At 32.8% G+C, this 22,039-nt stretch overlaps 1 protein-coding gene across 4 annotated transcripts in view; it reads left to right on the forward strand.

The window, feature by feature from the left end:
- Positions 1-4,701, forward strand: part of LOC145269835 (uncharacterized) — a 30,621-nt gene extending 25,920 nt beyond the window's left edge. For all 4 annotated transcript variants that reach the window (XM_080125551.1, XM_080125553.1, XM_080125550.1 and 1 more), the window contains one exon: positions 1,341-4,701. In XM_080125551.1, coding sequence (XP_079981677.1) covers positions 2,209-3,189 — 981 coding nt within the window. In that variant the 5' untranslated portion in view covers positions 1,341-2,208 and the 3' untranslated portion in view covers positions 3,190-4,701. The remainder of the gene's footprint in view (positions 1-1,340) is intronic.
- The last annotated feature ends 17,338 nt before the right edge of the window (positions 4,702-22,039 follow it).

Below are 22,039 nucleotides of genomic sequence, written 5' to 3' on the forward strand. Positions count from 1 at the left end.
TCTTTCTTAGAACTGCACGCCTGTGGAATTGTCTTCCATTTTCCTGCTTTCCGGCTGACTACAATATAGCTGTCTTCAAGTCTAACGTAAATAAGTTCTTGATGAGCTGTTCCATATAAGTTATCAAATTTACCAAATTTTCATTACTAATGATTACTATATTGTCCAATTTCTACTGTACACTCTTTAACCCTTATCCTTGAGTGGCTTCTTGGCCTTGATAATGTGGTGATGCCTATGTAAAAAAAAAATTAAAATAATCAAACTATGAAACTAGGAAAAAATTTATATGTTTTCAATATGTTTGTAAAATTAAAATAATCAAACTATGAAACTATGAAAATATTTATCATATGTTTTCAATGTTTGTAAAATTAAAATAATCAAACTATGAAACTAGGAAAAAATTTATCATATGTTTTCAATATGTTTGTAAAATTAAAATAATCAAATTATGAAACTAGGAAAAAACTTATCATATGTTTCCAACAAATCTAAAATTAAAATAATCAAACTATGAAACTAACAATAAATTTCAGTAGATGCAGACATTCCTGAGTCTTGACATACATAGCATAATGAACATTTTTTGCAAACAATTTATAGTGTATTTTATTTTGATTGTACAAAAGTGGTCAATATTTTTTGATATAGAGGAAGGAAGACTGTAAATGGAGGATGGAGGTCATTTTTATTCTTATTTATTTTTTAAAATTTATTCATCTTTCAAGAATGTTTGGCAGGGTGAGATCTGCTAACACCCGAAGTCTTGATATTTGGTTAGGGTTGATGGTAGAGTTTTAATTGTACCGTTGCTAGCATCACAAATGGACAAATAAAACAGGAATAGAAATAAATAAATAAAAATCTGGGATGGCATTTTTTATTACCATTATTTTCGTTCACATTTTTTTCACCACATTTTCGTTCTTCCCACCACATGCTGGGCACAGCCGGCCAATTCTCGTCTGCAACTTCACAGGTCCATTTCCTTCATCATTGACTTTCTTTCTATCACCTCATGCTGGCATTTTTTTCACGTCCATTCACTTGTACATCATCTTTTTTTCCTTCTTCTTCTTGCACACACGTCTTAATTTGCATATGCACGATTTTATGCTGCTGCTAATCTTTTTGCATGCTAGCCATCCTTCGCTTGCTCTGATACTTTCACAAGAAGGAGGAAAGAAGTAAAATGGACGAGTAGTAGTTATCTTATTCGGTGTCGCATTTGATTACATTTTTTTTATGTATGAGACTTCTTTTTTTTATGCAGAAATTTCCAATAATTCAATACATTAATTTATGAACATTGAATTTACTGCTTTCCTTTTTTACAGTGATTTGCTGCAGTCATTTGAGCCACCTCAAGCCGCTCTGTGATTTTCTAAGAGAAGGTATAGTTTGAAAAATGGAGACAAAGTGAAACAAGTTGTTGAAATGTCCAAAACGATACAATCCTAAAAAGATAGTGATTTGCTGCAGTCATTTGAGCCACCTCAAGCTGCTCTGTGATCTTATAAGAGAAGATATAGTTTGAAAAAATGGAGACAAATATATATTAAGTGAAACAAGTTGTTGAAATGTCCAAAACAATCCTTAAAAAGATATGGATACAGAAAATAAACAAAAACTTTGTCCTTATGAAGACTGGCGCAGCATTCTTCTGTCTCTTAAATTAGAAAAACACAGGAACATTTTATCTAAGCTTCCCCTATAAAGTGTTTTTCAGGACAATCTTGAATGATTATACCTTCCTAAAAGCATGTTAAAATGTTAATTAGAAAAACACAGGAACATAAAACCCTTCATTTAGTTAGGAGTGAATGAATATTCGTCCAAACAGGTTCCAGCCTCCCCTCCAAGAACAAAATGAATTCCAGGTGCACAAAATCAAAGACGCATGAAGGTATGTCCAAAACACATGTATCACACACACACCTATAAAGTTTTTTCAGGACAATCTTGAATGGTTATACCTTCCTAAAAGCATGTTAAAATGTTAATAGTTTGAAGTGTATAACTTTATATTTTAAGCAAGAAACAAATATAATTTTTGTCAGTATTTTCAGATTATATAAAGCACACTAGAAATCAAATATTTAGTGCAACAAGTTGTTGAAAAGTTTCCAAAAGGAAACAATCATAAAAAGACTTTTCGAATATAAAAAAAAATAAACCTTATTTTTCTGAAACACAGCATTCTCAATGTCTTCTACATCAGAAAAACAAACGCAAGCTGACATTGCAGTAAAGGAGAAGCCTTTTTCTTGTGGTCTTTGTGGTTCGGCTTTCACAATAAATTCACATCTAACATTACATTTGAGAACACATACTGGAGAGAAACCTTATTCATGTAAAGTATGCAACACATCGTTTTCACAGAATTCCAGCCTAGAAAGACACATACGAATTCACACTGGAGAAAAACCATATTCTTGTGGCGTTTGTGGCAAAGCCTTTTCACAAAATTCCAGCCTAAAATTCCACATGAGAACTCACACTGGAGAGAAACCATTTTCCTGTGATGTTTGTTCGTCAGCATTTGCAAGGAAATCTCATTTGAAACTGCATGCTAGGACTCACACTGGACAAAAACCATATTCGTGTGAAGTGTGTGGTTCAGCATTTTCTATGAATTCGCATCTGACGTCACACATGCGAACACACACTGGAGAAAAACCTTTTTCATGTGAAACATGTAGTGCTTCATTTTCAGAGAATTCTACATTAAAACTACACATGCAAATGCACACAGGACAAAAACCATATTCGTGCGAAGTGTGTGGTTCAACTTTTTCAAAAAATTGTTATTTAAAATCACACATGCGAACACACACCGGGGAGAGACCTTATTCTTGTGAAGTGTGCGGTGCAGCTTTCACGATGCGGTGCAATTTAAAAACACATTTGCGATCACACACCGGTGAAAAGCCATATTCATGCACAGTGTGCGGTTCAGCGTTTTCAAAAAACTCTAGTTTAAAGCTACATATGCGCACACACACTGGAGAGAAACCTTATTCTTGTGAAGTGTGTAACACAGCATTTACACAGAATACACATTTAATAACACACATGCGTACACACACTGGTGAGAAACCTTATTCTTGCCAAGTGTGTAACACAGCATTTTCAAAAAATTCTAGTTTAAAACTACACATGCGTACACATGAAGAGAGAGCTTGAATACTACATATTTAGAAAATAGATTAAAACTATTAAATCATACATATGATATGAGAAAAGAAGGGAAAAGAAAGTAAAGGATGCTGAAGCAAATGTTCTAGAAACTTGAATGCCTCATATGCAATTTGTTGGAAATAAAACTATTAAACTATGACAATAAGGGGAAAGAAACAGCCTCCTTAAAAGTTAGTTTCCTCAATGATGTTGAAACCATGTTCTAGAAACAATAAGATACATAATAGACACTATCCTTGGTAAGAAAAAGCTTGAATGTCTATTATGCAATTTTTATGTACTTAGAAAATAGAGATATTAAACCAGACACAGTGATACAAGGGAAAAAGGGCAAAAGCACCAACCTCAGTAAAAGTTAGTTTCCCCGATGATATTGAAACCAATGTTCTAGAAACAATAAGATGCATAATAGACACGATTCTCGTTAAGAAAAAGCTGCAATGCCTATTAGATATTATTCTCATGAAGAGACAACTTGATGCCAATATCCTCAAGTGTCTACGAGGTTTGTCAGTCATGGCATGAGGATAATTTTCACTACAAGTAAATCCTGACAATATTCAGAATCGCATATTAATTGTGGTACAAATAAGATCTCTTCACTATGGCTAACCTATATTAGCTTTTATGAGGAGGAGTACACCTTCTATAAATGATATTGCTTAAGAACTTGAATGTTTTTTTTTTCAGAACGAAAAAGTAAAAATTAGTGTCCCCAATGATGCTGAAGCAAATGTTCTAGAAACTTGAATGCCTCATATGCAATGCGTACTTTGGAAATAAAACTATCAAATAGGACAATAAGGGGAAAGAAACAACCTTCTTAAAAGTTAGTTTCCCCGATGATGTTGAAACCAATGTTCTAGAAAGAATAAGATGCATAATAAACATGATCCTCGTTAAGAGCTTGAATGCCTATTAGATATTATGCCATTATCCTCAAGTGTCTACGAGGTTTGTCAGGACAACCTACGTGAGATACTTTTTATAGGAATCGCGATGCAAATAAGATCCCCTCACTATGGCTGACTTACATTAGTTTTTACATAGTGTAGTACACCTTCTAAAAGTGATATTGCTTATAGTAACAAAGAACTTGAATGGTTTCTCTGTACACGGGTTTGTCAGAACGACCTTGCATGAGGATACTTTCCCTACGAGTAAATTCTGGCTAAATATTCAAAGTCACATTTCGTATTTGCGGTGCAAATAAGATCTTGGTATGTCTAACCCACATTTGCTTTTACGACAATGGTCCACTTTCTCTAAATGATATTGCCTACAAGACACCATCCTCGTCTAAGGTCTCTTTACAAATTTAATGAGATACAAAACACACAATAAAGAACTTGAATAACTACTAGACACTATCCTCGTCTAAGGTCTCTTTACAAATTTAATGAGATACAAAACACACAATAAAGAACTTGAATAACTACTAGACACTATCCTCCTCTAAGGTCTCTTTACAAATTTAATGAGATACAAAACACACAATAAAGAACTTGAATAACTACTAGACACTATCCTCGAGTGTCTAAAGTCTCTCCGTACAGGGGTTTGTCAAAACAACTTGGCATGAGGATACTTTTTCTAGAAGTTCCAAATCACATAGTATTCGCAAGCCAAATAAGATCTCCTTTCTATGGCTAACCCATATTAGCTTTTACAAGGAATGGTGCACCTTCTCCGAGTGATGTTACCTCAAGTAACAGCACAAAGCTGGATACTCCACCAGACTAGATAAATTCTTGTCCTGAAATCCAGGAAGACCAAGAGATCAAAGCGAAAGATATACTACAACATATGAAAATGGTTAATTGGGGGCAAGAAATTTGTTTTCAATTTCTTTACTAACTCAATATTTGAAAACTTTAATCGAACACCTTGCATGAAGATAGTTTTTAAGTACAAGTAAATTCTGACTAAATATTCAAAATCACATTTCGTGTCTCTTAACAAAAGCAGTGAGATCGTGCAAAATAGTTCCAAGTTCCAGGGGTTAATACCATGCAAACTGTAAATTTGCGACGGGTTGATTATCAGATTAGTTGTCAGCGACATCGAATACCCCTAAAAAACAAATTAGAGTAGTCAATGTTCTGTTGTAGTATAAGGTAATATTTACCAAAGAATTGAACCCTGTTTTTTTTAATTTTGTTTGTTTTGTTTTCTATTATATTTTTACAACTCCAAAAAATATCGATAAGAAAATTTAATGCGTAAATATTAGAAAAATAAAAATTGTAATTAACTAATAAATAAAAAGCGGAACATTTTTTTGGTTGGAGAGAGGCCGTGCGTTGAAAATCTCTTGTGAACTCATTTTTAAATAAAAATGTTAAATCAATCATTAAGAAAAAAGTAATTAATAAAGAAATTTATTAATCGATTTTATCGAAACCTCTACTATCGTTTATCAAGAATATTCTTAATTTCATTTTTTGTTGTTGTTTATCGTTTTGTTTTTTGGAGGAGATGTAGTTTTTAAAAAAAGCCCTATCCCTCCCCAAATTATATTTTTAAAAATATTAAAATTTAATTTCTTTTGGAGGGTGATGGCTCTTTTTAAAACTAAATCTCCCTCAGTATTTTCTTTAATTTTCTATTTCTGAGCGAATATCAAGACCCCTAAGATGTGATCCCCTAATGTCGGACATTATTTCTCGTTCTCATGTAACACTTGATGCTACTTTTCTTTTACTGAATAAACGCTATAAAATGAATTCAATCACTAAGAACTTAGCTAGGTATAAAAATCGATTTTACTCTTTTAAAAACAATAATAAATAAGTATAAATATATTTTTTTAAATATTATGCGGTGTGTAGTCTCATTTTTGTAACTGAATAAACGCTTTAAAATAAGTGAAACCACTAACAACTTAGCCAGTTACGTAGAAATGAACATTTAGAAAATCGATTCTATCTTTTTAAAAACAATAGTAAACAAGTTAAGATATTTTTTTAAATATGGGGGGTATAGTCTCTTTTAAAAACAATATCTCCTTCCAGGAAGGTCATAAAATGTGTATGCGGTCGATATTTATTCAATAATAGCCGAGTTTTCTTAACTAGAATAATAGACGAGTTTTCCGTGAACGAGTTTTCTTAAATTCTAAATTCCAGCATATGCCATCTTGGATTTTAAGAAATTCTCTGCTCTGCAGACGTTTTATGCAAAACTGTAATTGAATACCTATAGAGCGGGATTGATTTCTCTTGAATAATTTTTTTTCGATTTTAAATATAATGGCGGGTTTGTTTAGTAAAAATCTTTTTATTACCTTTATTCTAAGTTGTTCTCTGTAATGTGCGTTCATTCTCATCCTGATATTTTAATTTCAGAATGTCGCTGGCTAAGGACTCATTTGCCAAAATTGAGGCTAAGAAATGTCGCATGTTGAACACAGTGGTGTGGTTGAAAGAAAATAATACTTTACTGACCATTATACAGTCGAATGCACCGGATGTTGAGAAATGGCTAAATGAATTGTACGATTTCTTTGGACCAGCTTATTTTAAAATCCTCCCAGGAGGAAAGACTTAGACTTTGTCAGGATTCGGCACAATTTTCTTCCAATATTAGTGAAGAATTGCATGAATTCGAGTCTGGTCATGAGGTTAAAATCTGGATCTCTTCAGCCTTTAAGGAAGAATTTGGAGTGTCCAAATTTTAGTTGATCCCCTTCGGCCGACATGTTTGAATTTAGAACTTTCCTAAGAAGATTTGATTTCTGTATCACCAATTTGGGGGAGGCGGATAAATTGCTTCTCCTTAAATCTAAGTTGAAAGGGAAGGCCTATGGCTTAATCTCGAATATGGATGTCATCCCCGACAATTATATTGTTGCCTGAGATTGTTAAAGGTAAAAAATTTTGAATCCTTCTCTTATCAAAAATCAGATATTGGAGGAAATAATTCCTCAGGAAGTGCAGAAAATGGAATTGAAGGAACTCAAAACCTTTATTGAACAAATTAAACTGAATTTGTCGGGATTAGATAAGTCTTTCGGAACGGATGTTTTTTTACAGAAGGTTCTACTTCTGTGACTATGGTTGCTCATATACTGTTCCGTAAATTCCCTATTAATGTCAGAAGGAAATTAATGTCACGAACGAAAGAATGTTATCCTTCGTTCTTATCTATCATGTCTAACTTTTTGGACATAATAGAATTTCTACAGGCAGCGCCTTTAAATATGAAAAAGCGGGAAAGTTTCCCGCCAAAACCGGCATTTTCTTCTTCCCCTTCTTCATCTGAAGTTCAACACAATATAATAATACCATTAATCGTAAAACTTATTGATAATACTGGTGATCAATTTAAAACTTGTAAATCAACAGATAATATTGTTAATGGCTGCTCCAAATATTCTTGTGATTCAAAAGTTTTACGAGTCAAAGAGCTTCAATTATGTATTAAGTACCTTCGTGATCATGGTCCTGGATGTGACCTTAAACTATATCCAATGGTGAGGCTCCAACTTGCGGGCTTTGGGGATTGTGGAGCCACCCTTTAATTGCCATTGCTCCCAGGTCACTCTGACCCGGAGTGGTAGTACCTGTTAGGGTTCCAACTATGGGTCAAATAGAAAACAACTTGAAAACAACAAATATATTCTATTAAAAAATTTTTCTTCAAAATCTTGTGATTCGGCATTAAATAACCTGAAAAAGGTTGATATGCCGTAAAACAAAAACAACCAACCAATCAACCTTGGTGGTCAGTCGGAACAAGATTGTAAGAGGAAGAATGGATTTCCTTACCCTTGCGCTACGTGTTGGGTTAGGACTCATTTTTCTGTAATGTGCCCCAAAACATCAAAGTCCTTTGTAGGAAGGACTACCTTAGCTGATGGTAATCTAGGGAAAAATTAATACCTTGATCTGTAATAATGCCTGTGAATACATTTATTGGCACAAGGTCTATGGACCTCCTAGAGCTCGACATAAAATTGGGTCCGCAGAAACCCTTTCCTTTTGCTGCCCACGGACAGTGTTGACTTGAAATTTCAAGTTGACAAATTTGACGAGATTACTTCTAACATAACTGAGGCAGGTTTTCATGGATATAAAGATTTAAATAGCAACATCCTAAGTCGGCCTAGACTTAATCCAGCGAATAAAAATTTTCTGTGTAATAAGGGATCTCTACTGTAAAGGGTTGAGACTTAGTAGCTTGTCGGGTTTGTCGGGGGTAGTTACGTTGGGGAGGTACAAGTGTTTGCAGTTCGTCAGAGCATTTACCATTAAAGTATTTGTAGAACAGGCAGAGGGATGCAACACCTCGTCGATGGGACAGAGGCTGCAGCCTAGATGACAGTTCAGGACCTATCAGGTTGGCGACTCTCTTTTGAACCCTGTCCAGGAGCGAGAAACAAACAGCAGATGCACCAGCCCAGATGTGACAACAGTACTCCATACATGGGCGAATGGTAGCCTTATAGAGGTATAGGATACTATCAGGCGTAAGTAGTTTTCTAGCACGGTAGAGGGAGCCAACCTTCCTTGCAGCAGCCTTGGCAATGCTCTCAATGTATCTATTCCTGTTCATATTCCCTGTAAACGTTAGGCCGAGGAGTTTAAAAGAAGTACTTTCAGGCAATGTGTTCTTGGCCACTGCTATTGGTGGTAGAGAAGGTTTCTTGTAGTTATTGAAGGAAACAAGCTTAGTCTTAGCAGCATTGAATGTGACCAACCATTTTTGTCCCCATTCCACTACAGATTGGAGGTCATCCTCTAGTGTTTCTGCCATTTCCTTGGATATGTGTTCATTTGTTTTCACTTCATATCTGTTATAGAGAGTGGTGTCATCGGCAAATATACCCATCCCGAAACAATTTTATCAGGGAGGTTATTTATGAATATCAGGAATAATAGAGGTCCAAGGATAGACCCCTGAGGTACTCCCGCATTTTTGTCATATTGTTAGATGTACGACCGTCGAGGACAACTGTGATTTTTCTATTACTTAAGAAGGATTTAATTACATTATGAATTCTTCAAGTGATTCCATATGATCTAATTTTCCTTAGAAGACCATCGTGCCATACCCTGTCAAAAGCCTTAGATATATCAAGGACCACCGCTCTACCCTCCCCTGTTTTGTCCAATGAACGATATATACGTTCAGAAACTACAGTTAAGATATCTGCTGTTGAGCGGGCTTGCCTGAATCCATATTGTTTGTCAGTCAGGAGTTTAGCAGCTGTTAGGTGCTGGATTAGGGCTTGATTAACTAAGGACTCAAATATTTTGGCGAAAAGCGGGCGGAGGCTAATGGGGCGATAATTTAATGGGTCAGTTCTTTCACCAGAATTCTTGAAGACTGGTACCACAGAGGCGGTTTTCCAGCAGTCGGGAAAACAAGATTCGTTAAGGCATTTATTGTAAAGTTTGGACAGAACTGGAGCAACCTCGGCATTTTTTTAATAGCACAGGCGGGATGAGATCTGGTCCACATGCTTTTGAGGTATCTAGGTTTTTTATAATAGCATGTACCTGAGAAGGGGTGATTTTCAAATCGTCTAGTGTGGCGTCTGTTCGCAGAGGAAAATCAGGGAGTGAGTGGCGTACTGAGTTCAGTGTGGAGTTTGAGGCAAACTGACTGGCAAGCAGATTAGCCTTGTCAGTTGCCGTGCAAGCAACCTCATGATCGTTTGATAGTGTGGGGAATAGTTGACTGTCCATTATTAACTACGCTGTTGTAGATTTTCCAAAACTGCCGGGTTCCTAATTTCTGTGCTTCGATGCGTTTTCTGGTGGTTTCAGAGTAATCTGTCTTAGCTGTCTCTATCACTCTCTTACAATTATTTCTAGCTTCTATAAACTTCTGTTTATTTGAGCTGGACTTATGTCGGTTGAATCTGCGGAACGCATGCTGTCTTTGACAAATGGCAGAGCTGCACAAGCAGAAGTAAACCATTTGGGGGAGTGGGGGTTGCTATAGAATTTCCGTGCGGGAACATGTGCTTCAATAGCAGTTTTGAACCATTCAGTGGTCTCATTTGCATACTGTTCCGCTGGAAGAGTAAAGATATTTTGCCATGGGGCATCTCTGATGAGCTCCCTGATGACTTCCCAATCAGCCTTTTTGTAATACCTCTTTGTTTTGAGTAGTGGGTCTTCAGTTTTAGGGCAAGAATTTAGGCTGATTTCTACCATTATTACAGCGTGATCAGCATTCCCGAGTGGGCTGTGGGCATTTGTTGTACAGTCATTGGGAACCGTTGTCATAAAGAGATCTAGAAGTGAGGCATGTTGATCTTGCTGGTCTGGGAAACGTGTCGGAAATGTAACCAACTGAGATAGGGAATGGGATATAGAGAAGCTATGTGTTGCGCTACCAGCTACGTCTGTGTGATTAGAGAATCCTAGCCAGTTAGTGTGGTGGAAATTGAAGTCACCAAATACATGTATTTGTGCGCTAGTATCGAGGGAGAGTGCTATATCTATGCTGTATGAGACTTTGTTTATTAGGGTACAGTCTTGGTTTGAGGAAGAGCGGTAGAGAAAATACAAGTAGCTAATATTGTGTTGCATATTTAGTCTGAAGCACATAAAGGCCTGGTCCTCTGATTCTAGTTTTATTTCTCTAGTCAGGGGGAGGGTGTTACGAATATAGACTCCAAGTCCATGCATATGTCTGTCCGAGTCCTTACGGTAGAGTGGGAGGTAACCAGGCATGTTAAAGTGGTTAGAGGGAATGGAGGAGTGAAGGTTAGTTTCACTTAATGCTAAGATATCCGGAGTGTTTACAAGGAGAAATGACTCAACATCATCTAAGTTAGTTCTAAGCCCGCGGATATTAGTAAATGCAAGCCTCAAGGGAGGAGGCAGGTTGGTTTTCTTTGAGTTTGGTCCTGGTTTAAACGTAACTTTTGCTTGAGCTGTCATTTCATTTTATTTTATTTAAAAGTTTCAGTTAGGGTGAGTGAGTGAGGGGGTGCTGGACAAGAAGTTGTGCAGAATAGCAGACATGCAATACAAGTAGACCATCAGCTGTCCTCACCCACAGGATTGTGGCCTCAGGAAAGCCCACCAGAATGAGTGCAGGGTCCCTTTCCATGCGCGACATGGCACTACAAAATCCCGATATTTTACAACTGTTGATGGAGCAGCCGCTCTAAGCGCTACCAAAGAGTTAGGGCTCCTGTACTATCAGTCAGAAACAGCAGCCAGGAACTGTCAATCCGGTACCCTCAATCCGTTAGGCAAAGCCAGCTCAGTCCAACTGCACCGACATATATGGCACTGAAGCACCCCACTGTGTCCAGTTTGGGGGGATGGGATGTGGCGGGAGTGGGGAGAAGCGGCGTTCATTGCCCTAGTCAGGAAACAAGGTCAACCACTGGGTGATTCAGTCGAGTCCCTGTGATAGTACCTCTACGCCTGGCCAATATGCAAAGAAGGAGTATGAAAGCCGGGCGATAGACAGAGCCTATCTCCTCCTTAAGCAGTTTAGGTTTGCCAACCGGTGATTTGTTTGAGTCACCAGCTCTTGGGAAGGTTGTCGTCCAGGACTGAAGAGGCCTCCCTCCCCTAGGTTTAGTTTCAGAGTTTTCCTTCTCCTACGAATGACCTGGGATGACCTACGGGTCCATCAGCTCCGAGGGGGTTCGCCCCGCGCCTGGGTCCTAATCCAGGTATTTCTGCGACCCCGCATGGGTAGTTAATATTTATTGGTTATTTAGGTTAATATCTCCTGAAAAAAATCGGGCATTTAGGTTAACTTCTACGTGTTGTAGGAGTGTGCGTCCAATAGTAGTGATGGGGCAAAGGATTAGTGTCTCGAGGTAGAAAAGAGTATGTGTGTGAAGCGCATGAGGAAGCAAATTTTGACAATAGTCATGTCATGTACTGGCGTCAAAGCTCCCCGGCAGTGTTTACTGCCAGCCAGCAGGGAGAAAAAGAGGAGGAAGAGGTGTCAATTTCGCCTTTTATGTACTCTCACGTGATGTAATGTCACATGATTGAGAGCTGGCCTCTAGTTAGATAAGCCAGGGAGATGGTTGATTTAAATCTCGAGCCGCGAGATTTCACCCCCTGCCTGCTATTTTAGTAAGTTTTGACTGCTACAGATCCTTGCTGAGTTTTTGTCACGTATCTTTGTTCAGGTTTTTCTCTTCTAATATTTATCCAAAAGTCGTCTGCTTGTTGCGTAACAGAGTGCATAGAAAATATCAGCAGCAGCAAAGGATGGCTGACTTGCGAAAGATTAGCAGCAGCAGCAGAAAATCGCATGTATGCAAATTAAGAAGTGTGTGCGAGAAGAGGAGGGAAAAAACAGAGAAAATAATGCAACAAATGCTCGGGAAGAAACACAGTTGGCACCAAAGAGAATAGACATGTAATGACGCAGGTATGAAATGGCTGGTTACAGCCGGTGTGAGGTGAGAAAAAATAAAGTCGGTGTCGGAAAGAATAGACGTGTAAAGAAAAGGTGAGAAATGTGGGAAGGAGGAGAAACGCTTGCCAGACTAAAATGGACATGTGGAAGCAAGAGATAATAAAAATTTGTGTTGAAAAAGAAAAAATGCCGACTCAGATATTTTATTGTTTTATTTGTTTGTCCATTTGCGACCGCAGTAACTTTACAATTGCTGCATGTTGGGAATTAGCTGATTAGCATCTTACATCAGATTACAGGCAAATATGAGTGGTTGATTTCATGTTCCAGGCAAAGCCGAGCAGATGCTTAGCTACATTCCGTTCAAATTCTGCATAAGTATCTTAGAAAAAGTGCACTGATACTCGTAATAATATGGAATTTCTATTATATCCAGGATTGGGGTAACTTTGGACAAAACATGCTAGAAAGTTACTTATGCCTGAAAGTATCCTGTACGTCTACAAGGCCACCATTCGCTCATGTATAGAGTTCTAGTGTCATATTTGAGCTGGCGCATATGTTACTAGTCTCTCACTCCTGGACAGGGTTCAAAAGAGAGTCGCTAACCTGATAGGTCCTGAACTGTCATCCAGGCTTCAGCCTCTGTCCCATCGACAAAATGTTGCATCTCTCTGCCTGTTCTACAAGTACTTTAATGATGAATGCTCTGACAAACTGCAAGCACTTGTACCCCATCGGCATAAATACTCCTGACAAACCCAACAAACAGCTAAATCCCACCCCTACACAATAGAGATCCCTAGATGTAAGAAAGCCTTCTACACTAATAGTTTCTTCCCCAGAACTGCTAGACTTTGGAACTCCCTTCCGGGATTCTGCTTTCCCAACTGTACTGACATGCAGAAGTTCAAATGTAATGTGAACCGACATCTTGCTGCTCATCTCCCTTCATAATGTCCCTGTAACTTATGTCCCCGATAGTAGCCCCCTACTTCAAAGTGGCACTGTGCCTTGTTTGGGGTGAAAATGGAAAAAAAATAAATAAAAACATAAAAAAAACATTCAGACACGTATTCCAGGACAAGAATCCATCTAGTTTGGTGGAGTTACATGATTGGTTGAAACTTACAATTTTTTATCCATAATTTGATTTGATTTTCCTTGTTCAAAATTAATAACAATTTTATTCTGAGAACGGATTCAGTATGACTAAATCCTGAAATTCAATGCAGTTTAAGTTTAGAATTTCACGGAAGAAACTTGCGATTAGTCTTTCATGTAGAGCAACCATTTATAAAAAAAAAAATTTTTAAACCAACATTCATTAGATTTCAAGTTTAACTTTACAAAAGTATACAAAACCCGAAGTTGCACTACCACATAGTGGGTTGAGCCATATCCCTCTAAAAATTAAATTTACAAACGGTTCACAGTTGCTTGTATTTCCCTGGGAGGGGAGATGACGACGACATTAAGTTTTTGCAGGGAAGTGTCGATATTTTTTTATGTACAGCACCTAGTATTCTCAAATAGTCACCTATTTGGTATTAACCAGCTCAACGTTGCTTAACTTTGTTGATCTTACAAGAACCAGTGGGTCAATATAATTCTCTCTCTCTCTCTCTATATATATATATATATATATATATATATATATATATATATATATATATATATATATATATCAAAGATACTTTGTGTGCGTCTATGTTTGTTCCTTATAAACACCAAAACAGCTGATAGTCTTGAAAATATACTTTTTGTCTAAAATTGTTTTTAGACAAGTTTTGTGTCAGAATGCCTTTAAGTATCGAAAAATCGATAATTGAAAACTTTCGATTAAATCAGCATGATTTTGACTAAATATATATATATATATATATATATATATATAATAAAAAACTGTAGTATATAATTAAAAACTGTTGAATATAATAAAAATATGTTGTAATTAATAAAAAAAAGTCTGTTATATGTACCTATTTACTATGCCTCCCCACGGGACAGAGTTAGACACCAGGGTCGTTTTTTTAACGTGGAGAAAAGGTACAAAAATAAAAATTGTCTCAGTCGTGAAGGATTTCTCCTCCACCGAAAGAGAACAAGAAAATGAAGTGCAGCATCTGAAGAACAGATACTACACTTTGATCTTGACCAAAAGGCCAAAAAGGATATGTAATTAAAAGAACTGTGTATAAAAACTCTGTTGTATATAAAAAACCTGTTGTATATAATAAAAAACTTGTATATAATAAAACTGTTGTACATAATAAAAAAATTGTTGCATATAAAAAACCTGTTGTATATAATAAAGCTTGTATATAATAAAAAAACTGTTGTATATAAACAAAACTTATATATAAAAAAACCTGTTGTATATAATAAAAAAAACTGCTGTACATAATAAAAAAAACTGTTGTACATAATAAAAAAAACTGTTGTATATAAAAACGAATCCAAGTAAAAAAAAAATATGAATTCATTGGATTTTATTTCAGGTATTACAAAAACAAATTTCGGTTGGATATTCAGTTTTAGTTACATACGTTGCTAGTCTCTGCTCTATAGTCAGCTTTGTTGGATATTAACAGTTTTAGCCACTTTGAATCTGCAACATAATCAAATTTGAAAAACCCGATGACGTCTGACTTGATGTAATCTTTTGTATGAAATATGATAGAAATACACAAAGCTCCAAAATAGCTGAAAACATATTTGAATTTAAAAAAATGAAAAATATTTTATTGCTATTTGTTTTTGCAGTTCATCTTTATTTTCTATTATTTTTTTTCAGTTTTTATCTTTTTTGTTCATGCTAAGGCATCCCACCAGTCATCTCATACTCATATAGTGACTTTCCATCGTATCTTAGAATATTAAAATATCATCCAAATATGGTAATGCATAATGTTTCTGTCCCTCTAGAACTATGGAAATTTATTCCTGGAAGATCAAATGGTATCAAGTTAAAGTGAAATAAACACCAGTGGCAGGTGAATTAATTTTCCTCTTTATCGTTCTTATTTAATGTAACCTGAGGGTACCTTGACTTCAGATCTAAGTTTACAAAGTATTTGGCCGACCCAAACAAGGCTAATATGTTATTAATGACAGGTAATGCTCAGGTAAACTTCTTCATGACTTTATTTAAAGCCTTAAAATCTATGCAAAATGTTTTTTTCAGTTTTTATCTTTTTTTTTTTCATGCTGGAGATAAGGCATCCCACCAGTCATCTCACACATTCCATTGATAGATCTTTTTAAGGTTCTAACCATCTGTTTAAATATAATTGTTTGAATCTCTTTTGCACTTGGTTCACCGGGTATATTTGCGAGTTACTTTTTTAAATTTTTTTTTTCATGAGTCCAGTTGCTCCTATCATTACTGGAATGATGGAGATTTTCCTAAGATTCCAATTTCTTTTTATCAATTCATTCCGTGCATCGTCCCCATCATCAGTTTTACGTTTCTGAAATTTTGAGATGAGATGAGGATTGTTTCAGTCGATGTTTGGACATGGCATTTGATTACAACTCTGATCAGGGGCCTCCTCCCAGGTTTTATCTTCTCTCTTTGAGAAGGGATTACTTTTTACTTTTATTCATATTATTTTCATTCTTCAAAATACTGTTTTCTCATCTTAAGTGTTATCTTCACGTTTCAGTCAATGTAACCTTCGACCTTCTTTAGATGTTTGGAAATGGCATTTGGGTACAACTGTGATTAGAGCCCTCCTCCCAGGTTTTACCTTTTCTCTTTGGGAAGGGATTAGTCTTATTCATATTATTTGGATTCTTCGAATCATTTTCACATTAGAAATAACGACCAATCCTCATCACAATTATTCAAAAACATAACAAAATTGTTGTTGTCTTTTACTATGCGACTATATTCATCATTTTACTTTAGATATGTCATTTAGTAAAGTGAACCCCCCTCTAAAAGTTTAACTATTAATATAAAAAACAATTCCAAAACTCATAACATGTGAGCATACAAATCAGCATTTCAATTTCTTTTTGTATTTTTTCAAATTAAAAAGCTTTCACCGCTGTTCTGTCTCTTGTAAGAGTGCTTGTATGTAATGTATAATTGTGAAGCAAGCATTGCCCAATCTCAACTCCTCGTGTCAGCACTACTTGTGTAACGACTGAGTTAACAAAATTATACAAACTCTGTAGATTAAATAAATATTGGAAATGTGTAGATTTCCGAGTTCAACAAGTTACATTGATTGAAATGTGAAGATTCCAAATAATCCATTAAAAAAAAAAATGTCACTCAAGATGAGAACAGTAATCCGAAGAATCCAAATATGGATTTTCAATCCAGATTTTAAAATGTCACAAACACAAACCAAGAATGCAGGATCTCCCTCCACAAGTGAATAAATCTTTTTTGTTTTTTGTGCAAAGTTTAAAAAAAAAAAATCCAAGGTGTGTTTATTGTGAAAAGTGTGAACAATTTACTTTCACCATGACTAATGTTTGTAAAAAATTTCAAAAAAAAAAAATCCAAGATGTGTTTATTGTGAAAAGTGTGAACAAACAAACACAAGAACAATTTTGGAGCAATATTATTCCTGTAATGGTCCTGTGAGGACAACCAGAGTTATCCTAGAAAATCCATTCTGCAACAATTTACTTTCACCATGACTAATGTTTTTATGAAATTTCAAAGAAATTCCAAGGCATGGTTATTGAGCAAAGTACGAATGGATGACCAGGAGTGAACTACTAGGTTCAATCCCTCCTTTAACATAATTTCCTTTCCTGTTGGAATGTTTGTAATAGCTTAAGGGTGGAAGCCTCAAGGCAAGGTTATACAATCCCCAACTACACCTCTCCTGAATTGACACTGCTTGAGTCCAGTGGCAAAGAGAAGTGCCAAGATAAGCAGAGAGCACATACAGCACCTGCAATTTCCAAATGGTCACCCATTTTAGTATTGACAAGGCTCAACATTGCTAAACTTCAGTAACGGGAAATGGTGTATCAACGTAATTATGACGTATACAAGACAATCAGAATTCAAGTGATTTGAGGATCAGTTTTCACCTATCTGGTCACATACAGCCATGCTTAAACGCAATATACATATATATTTCTCTCTCTCTCTCTCTCTATATATATATATATATATATATATATATATATATATATATATATATATATACAGGGTGTCCACAAAGTCTACCTACATTATGTAGCCAGACTTTGTGGAAGCATCCTCTAGATTATGTACCCAGGCTTTGTGGGCACCCTGTATATATATATATATATATATATATATATATATACAGGGTGCCCACAAAGTCTGGCTACATAATCTACAGGATGCTTCCACAGTCTGGCTACATAATGTAGCCAGACTTTGTGGACACCCTGTATATATATATATTCCTTTTATGAATATGATAATTTTATTGAGAATGTTTGCCACACTTAAAAGCAATAACTTAATGAAACAATTGTTTGTGGATAAATTCATTTCATACGAGTATCAGTTTTTATAATTTGAACGAGAAATATAAATATTAGTCTTGGGACAATTAATCAAAATCAGGAATTGGAAAAAAAACGTAACTTTTGGGAATATCGGTATCAGAAAAATGTGTGCCTGTTTTCTAATGCCAAAAACGATTCTTTTAATTGTCTGGTAGTAATGATAAAATATTTATTAATTTGAAACTACTACTAAAATTTATAGATAATCCCCCACAAGTTTATTTTTATGCTTGAGAAAATGTCTGCCTATTTAACATATTTTTATAATAATTGGAAATAAATAACAACCCTATTGTTAGAATCAAAATCGGTAATTGTATTGGAATCAGGAATTTTGTATCGGAATTGGTAAAAAATATTGAAATCGTCCCATCATTAGTAAATGTAAGTAAAAATATGATTTTTCTTTATTTTGATCTAGCATAGTGGTGTAGGAGTACAATGCCCATCTGTTGATCACGTTTCGCAAAAACTTCATACACTGAAACATTTGCAGGTGGAGTTGTGTTTAAGGATCAAAAGAAACGTATGCTCAGATGTAAATATATGAACAATGAAAAATAAATGATTAGAATTTAAGTGATTTTAATCAACGATTGAAAAAGTTGGATTTTTCAATTCCATGGTAAAAATAAAAAGTAAATCTCAGTAAAACTAGTCAACAGAGCATTTTTATATTATTATTATTATATTATTATTATTATTATTATATTATTATTATATTTTTATTACTACTATTATTATTATATTATAATTATTATTTTATTATTATATTATTATTTTCTCATTATTATTTTATTATCATTTTTATTATTTTATATTATTATATCATTAGTGTTATATTATATCATTTTATTATATTATTATATCATTAGTGTTATATTATATCATTTTATTATATTATTATATCATTAGTGTTATATTATATCATTTTATTATATTATTATATTATTATATCATTAGTGTTATATTATATCATTTTATTATATTATTATATCATTATATCATTAGTGTTATATTATATCATTTTATTATATTATTATATCATTAGTGTTATATTATATCATTTTATTATATTATTATATCATTATATCATTAGTGTTATATTATATCATTTTATTATATTATTATATTATTATATCATTAGTGTTATATTATATCATTTTATTATATTATTATATCATTATATCATTAGTGTTATATTATATCATTTTATTATATTATTATATTATTATATCATTAGTGTTATATTATATCATTTTATTATATTATTATATCATTAGTGTTATATTATATCATTTTATTATATTATTATATCATTATATCATTAGTGTTATATTATATCATTTTATTATATTATTATATCATTAGTGTTATATTATATCATTTTATTATATTATTATATTATTATATCATTAGTGTTATATTATATCATTTTATTATATTATTATATTATTATATCATTAGTGTTATATTATATCATTTTATTATATTATTATATCATTAGTGTTATATTATATCATTTTATTATATTATTATATTATTATATCATTAGTGTTATATTATATCATTTTATTATATTATTATATCATTATATCATTAGTGTTATATTATATCATTTTATTATATTATTATATTATTATATCATTAGTGTTATATTATATCATTTTATTATATTATTATATCATTAGTGTTATATTATACCATTTTATTATATTATTATATCATTAGTGTTATATTATATCATTTTATTATATTATTATATCATTATATCATTAGTGTTATATTATATCATTTTATTATATTATTATATCATTAGTGTTATATTATATCATTTTATTATATTATTATTATTATATTATAATTATTATTTTATTATTATATTATTATTTTCTCATTATTTTATTATATTATCATTTTTATTATTATTTTATCATATTATATCATTAGTGTTATATTATATCATTTTATTATTATTATATTATATTATTATTATTAAGTTTATTATATTATTGTTATATTATTATTATTATATTATTATTAAGTTTATTATTATTATATTATTATTATTATATTATTATATTATTATTATATTATTATTTTCTCATTATTATTTTATTATATTATTATATCATTAGTGTTATATTATATCATTTTATTATATTATTATATCATTAGTGTTATATTATATCATTTTATTATATTATTATATTATAATTATTATATTATAATTATTATTTTATTATTATATTATTTTCTCATTATTTTATATCATTTTTATTATTATTTTATCATATTATATCATTAGTGTTATATTATATCATTTTATTATTATTATATTATATTATTATTATTAAGTTTATTATTATATTATTGTTATATTATTATATTATTATTATTAAGTTTATTATTATATTATTATTATATTATAGAGAAAAAACTCTATAGCTAAAAATTTAGAGATTTTAAAAGAATCAGAATTGGTAATTGTATCGGAATTAGGAAAAAAAATTCAAATCATCCAATAAAAGTCATACAAATATCGTTTTTTATTAAAAAAAAAAAAAAGGAAAAAAATCTTTAGCCTATTTTCATATGCGAAAAACAATTTTTATTTTTCTGATTGTTTTTTAGACTTAATCATCAATTGCTGGTACTAATGACAAAAAGATAAAAAAATTTTGAATTTGTCTTTAGAAATTATCGAGAATGAAAAAAAACAGATGATGAAAATATATGATCACTGAAATGATTGATAAGAATTGAAATGATTTTAAATCAAAATCAAAAATTTTTTTAAATTTGGATCTTTTAGGAGTGTCGTGGTCGGAAAAAAATTGTTGCAATTTTTCAATGCCAAAAACAATTCTTCAAAATTTTTTTTTTAACTTTCAATTCAATAGTAAAATGATAAAATAATAAATTTCAGTGAAACTAAAATCAATGTATTTTTACATTTGCAAAGTTAAATCATAGGAAAAAAAACTATAGCTAAATATTTAAATTTACAAAAAAATCAGAATCAGTAATTGTATCAGAATCAGGAATTTAGAACAGAATCAGTAATTGTATCTAAATTGGGAAAAAATTTAATCATCCCATAAAAATCATATAATATAGTAGAACCCCGTGATGCAGCATTAAAAATTAATAACAAAATACAGTGTAGTATATAATACACATGTATATAATTAAATAACATTAAAATAACATTGCAAGGTGGGGCAAATACCGTAACTAGAGGTCGGAACCTGAAAAAAACGTATCCTGGGGTCACCGTATCCTGGGGGGGTCTACTGTATTCTTAGCCTATTTTCATACACCAAAAAATATTTTTATTTTCCTGTTTGTTTTTGAAACTTAATTATCAATTGCTGGTACGAACGACAAAATGATAAAAAAAATTACTGCTTTGTGTTATGATAATTATCGCAAAATATTTCTTTTGAAGTATTTATTAATACTTATTAATTTCTCTAATTTGAATCCATTCTATATTTAAAATACAATGGACACTATTTTTAGAAAATTATTAACAAACTCATATTTACTGTGTTATTGGATTTTCTGTCCAAAACTAATCTTTTGTGATATCCAAAAAAATATCAGCTTTTTTGTTGATTAAATATATGCCCACAAGTCCTGCTAGTATAGATGACTGTATATAACTTGCTGCATTACATGTTCGTGGATTTTGACCACCATAAAAGTTATTTCCACTGAATTTATAACATTTTTACCCGGGCCGCACAACATGTTGACAAGGATAAGGTTTTATCATGTTGGCACATCAGTTCACATTGAATTACTGAAGTAATATTAAGCCTAGTTAGTACCGGATGGGTGGCCATTTGAAACAACCAGGCGCTGTATGTAAGAGGATTCTGATACTTCCCTGTAAGAACTGCAAAAATTCTTACATTGTTTATCCCCATAGTAGAAGATAAACGACTGAGGACTGTCTGTGAATTTC

Source organism: Euprymna scolopes, chromosome 45 (assembly GCF_053919585.1).
Source record: "Euprymna scolopes isolate OS-2025 chromosome 45, ASM5391958v1, whole genome shotgun sequence".
Lineage (NCBI taxonomy): Eukaryota > Metazoa > Mollusca > Cephalopoda > Sepiida > Sepiolidae > Euprymna > Euprymna scolopes.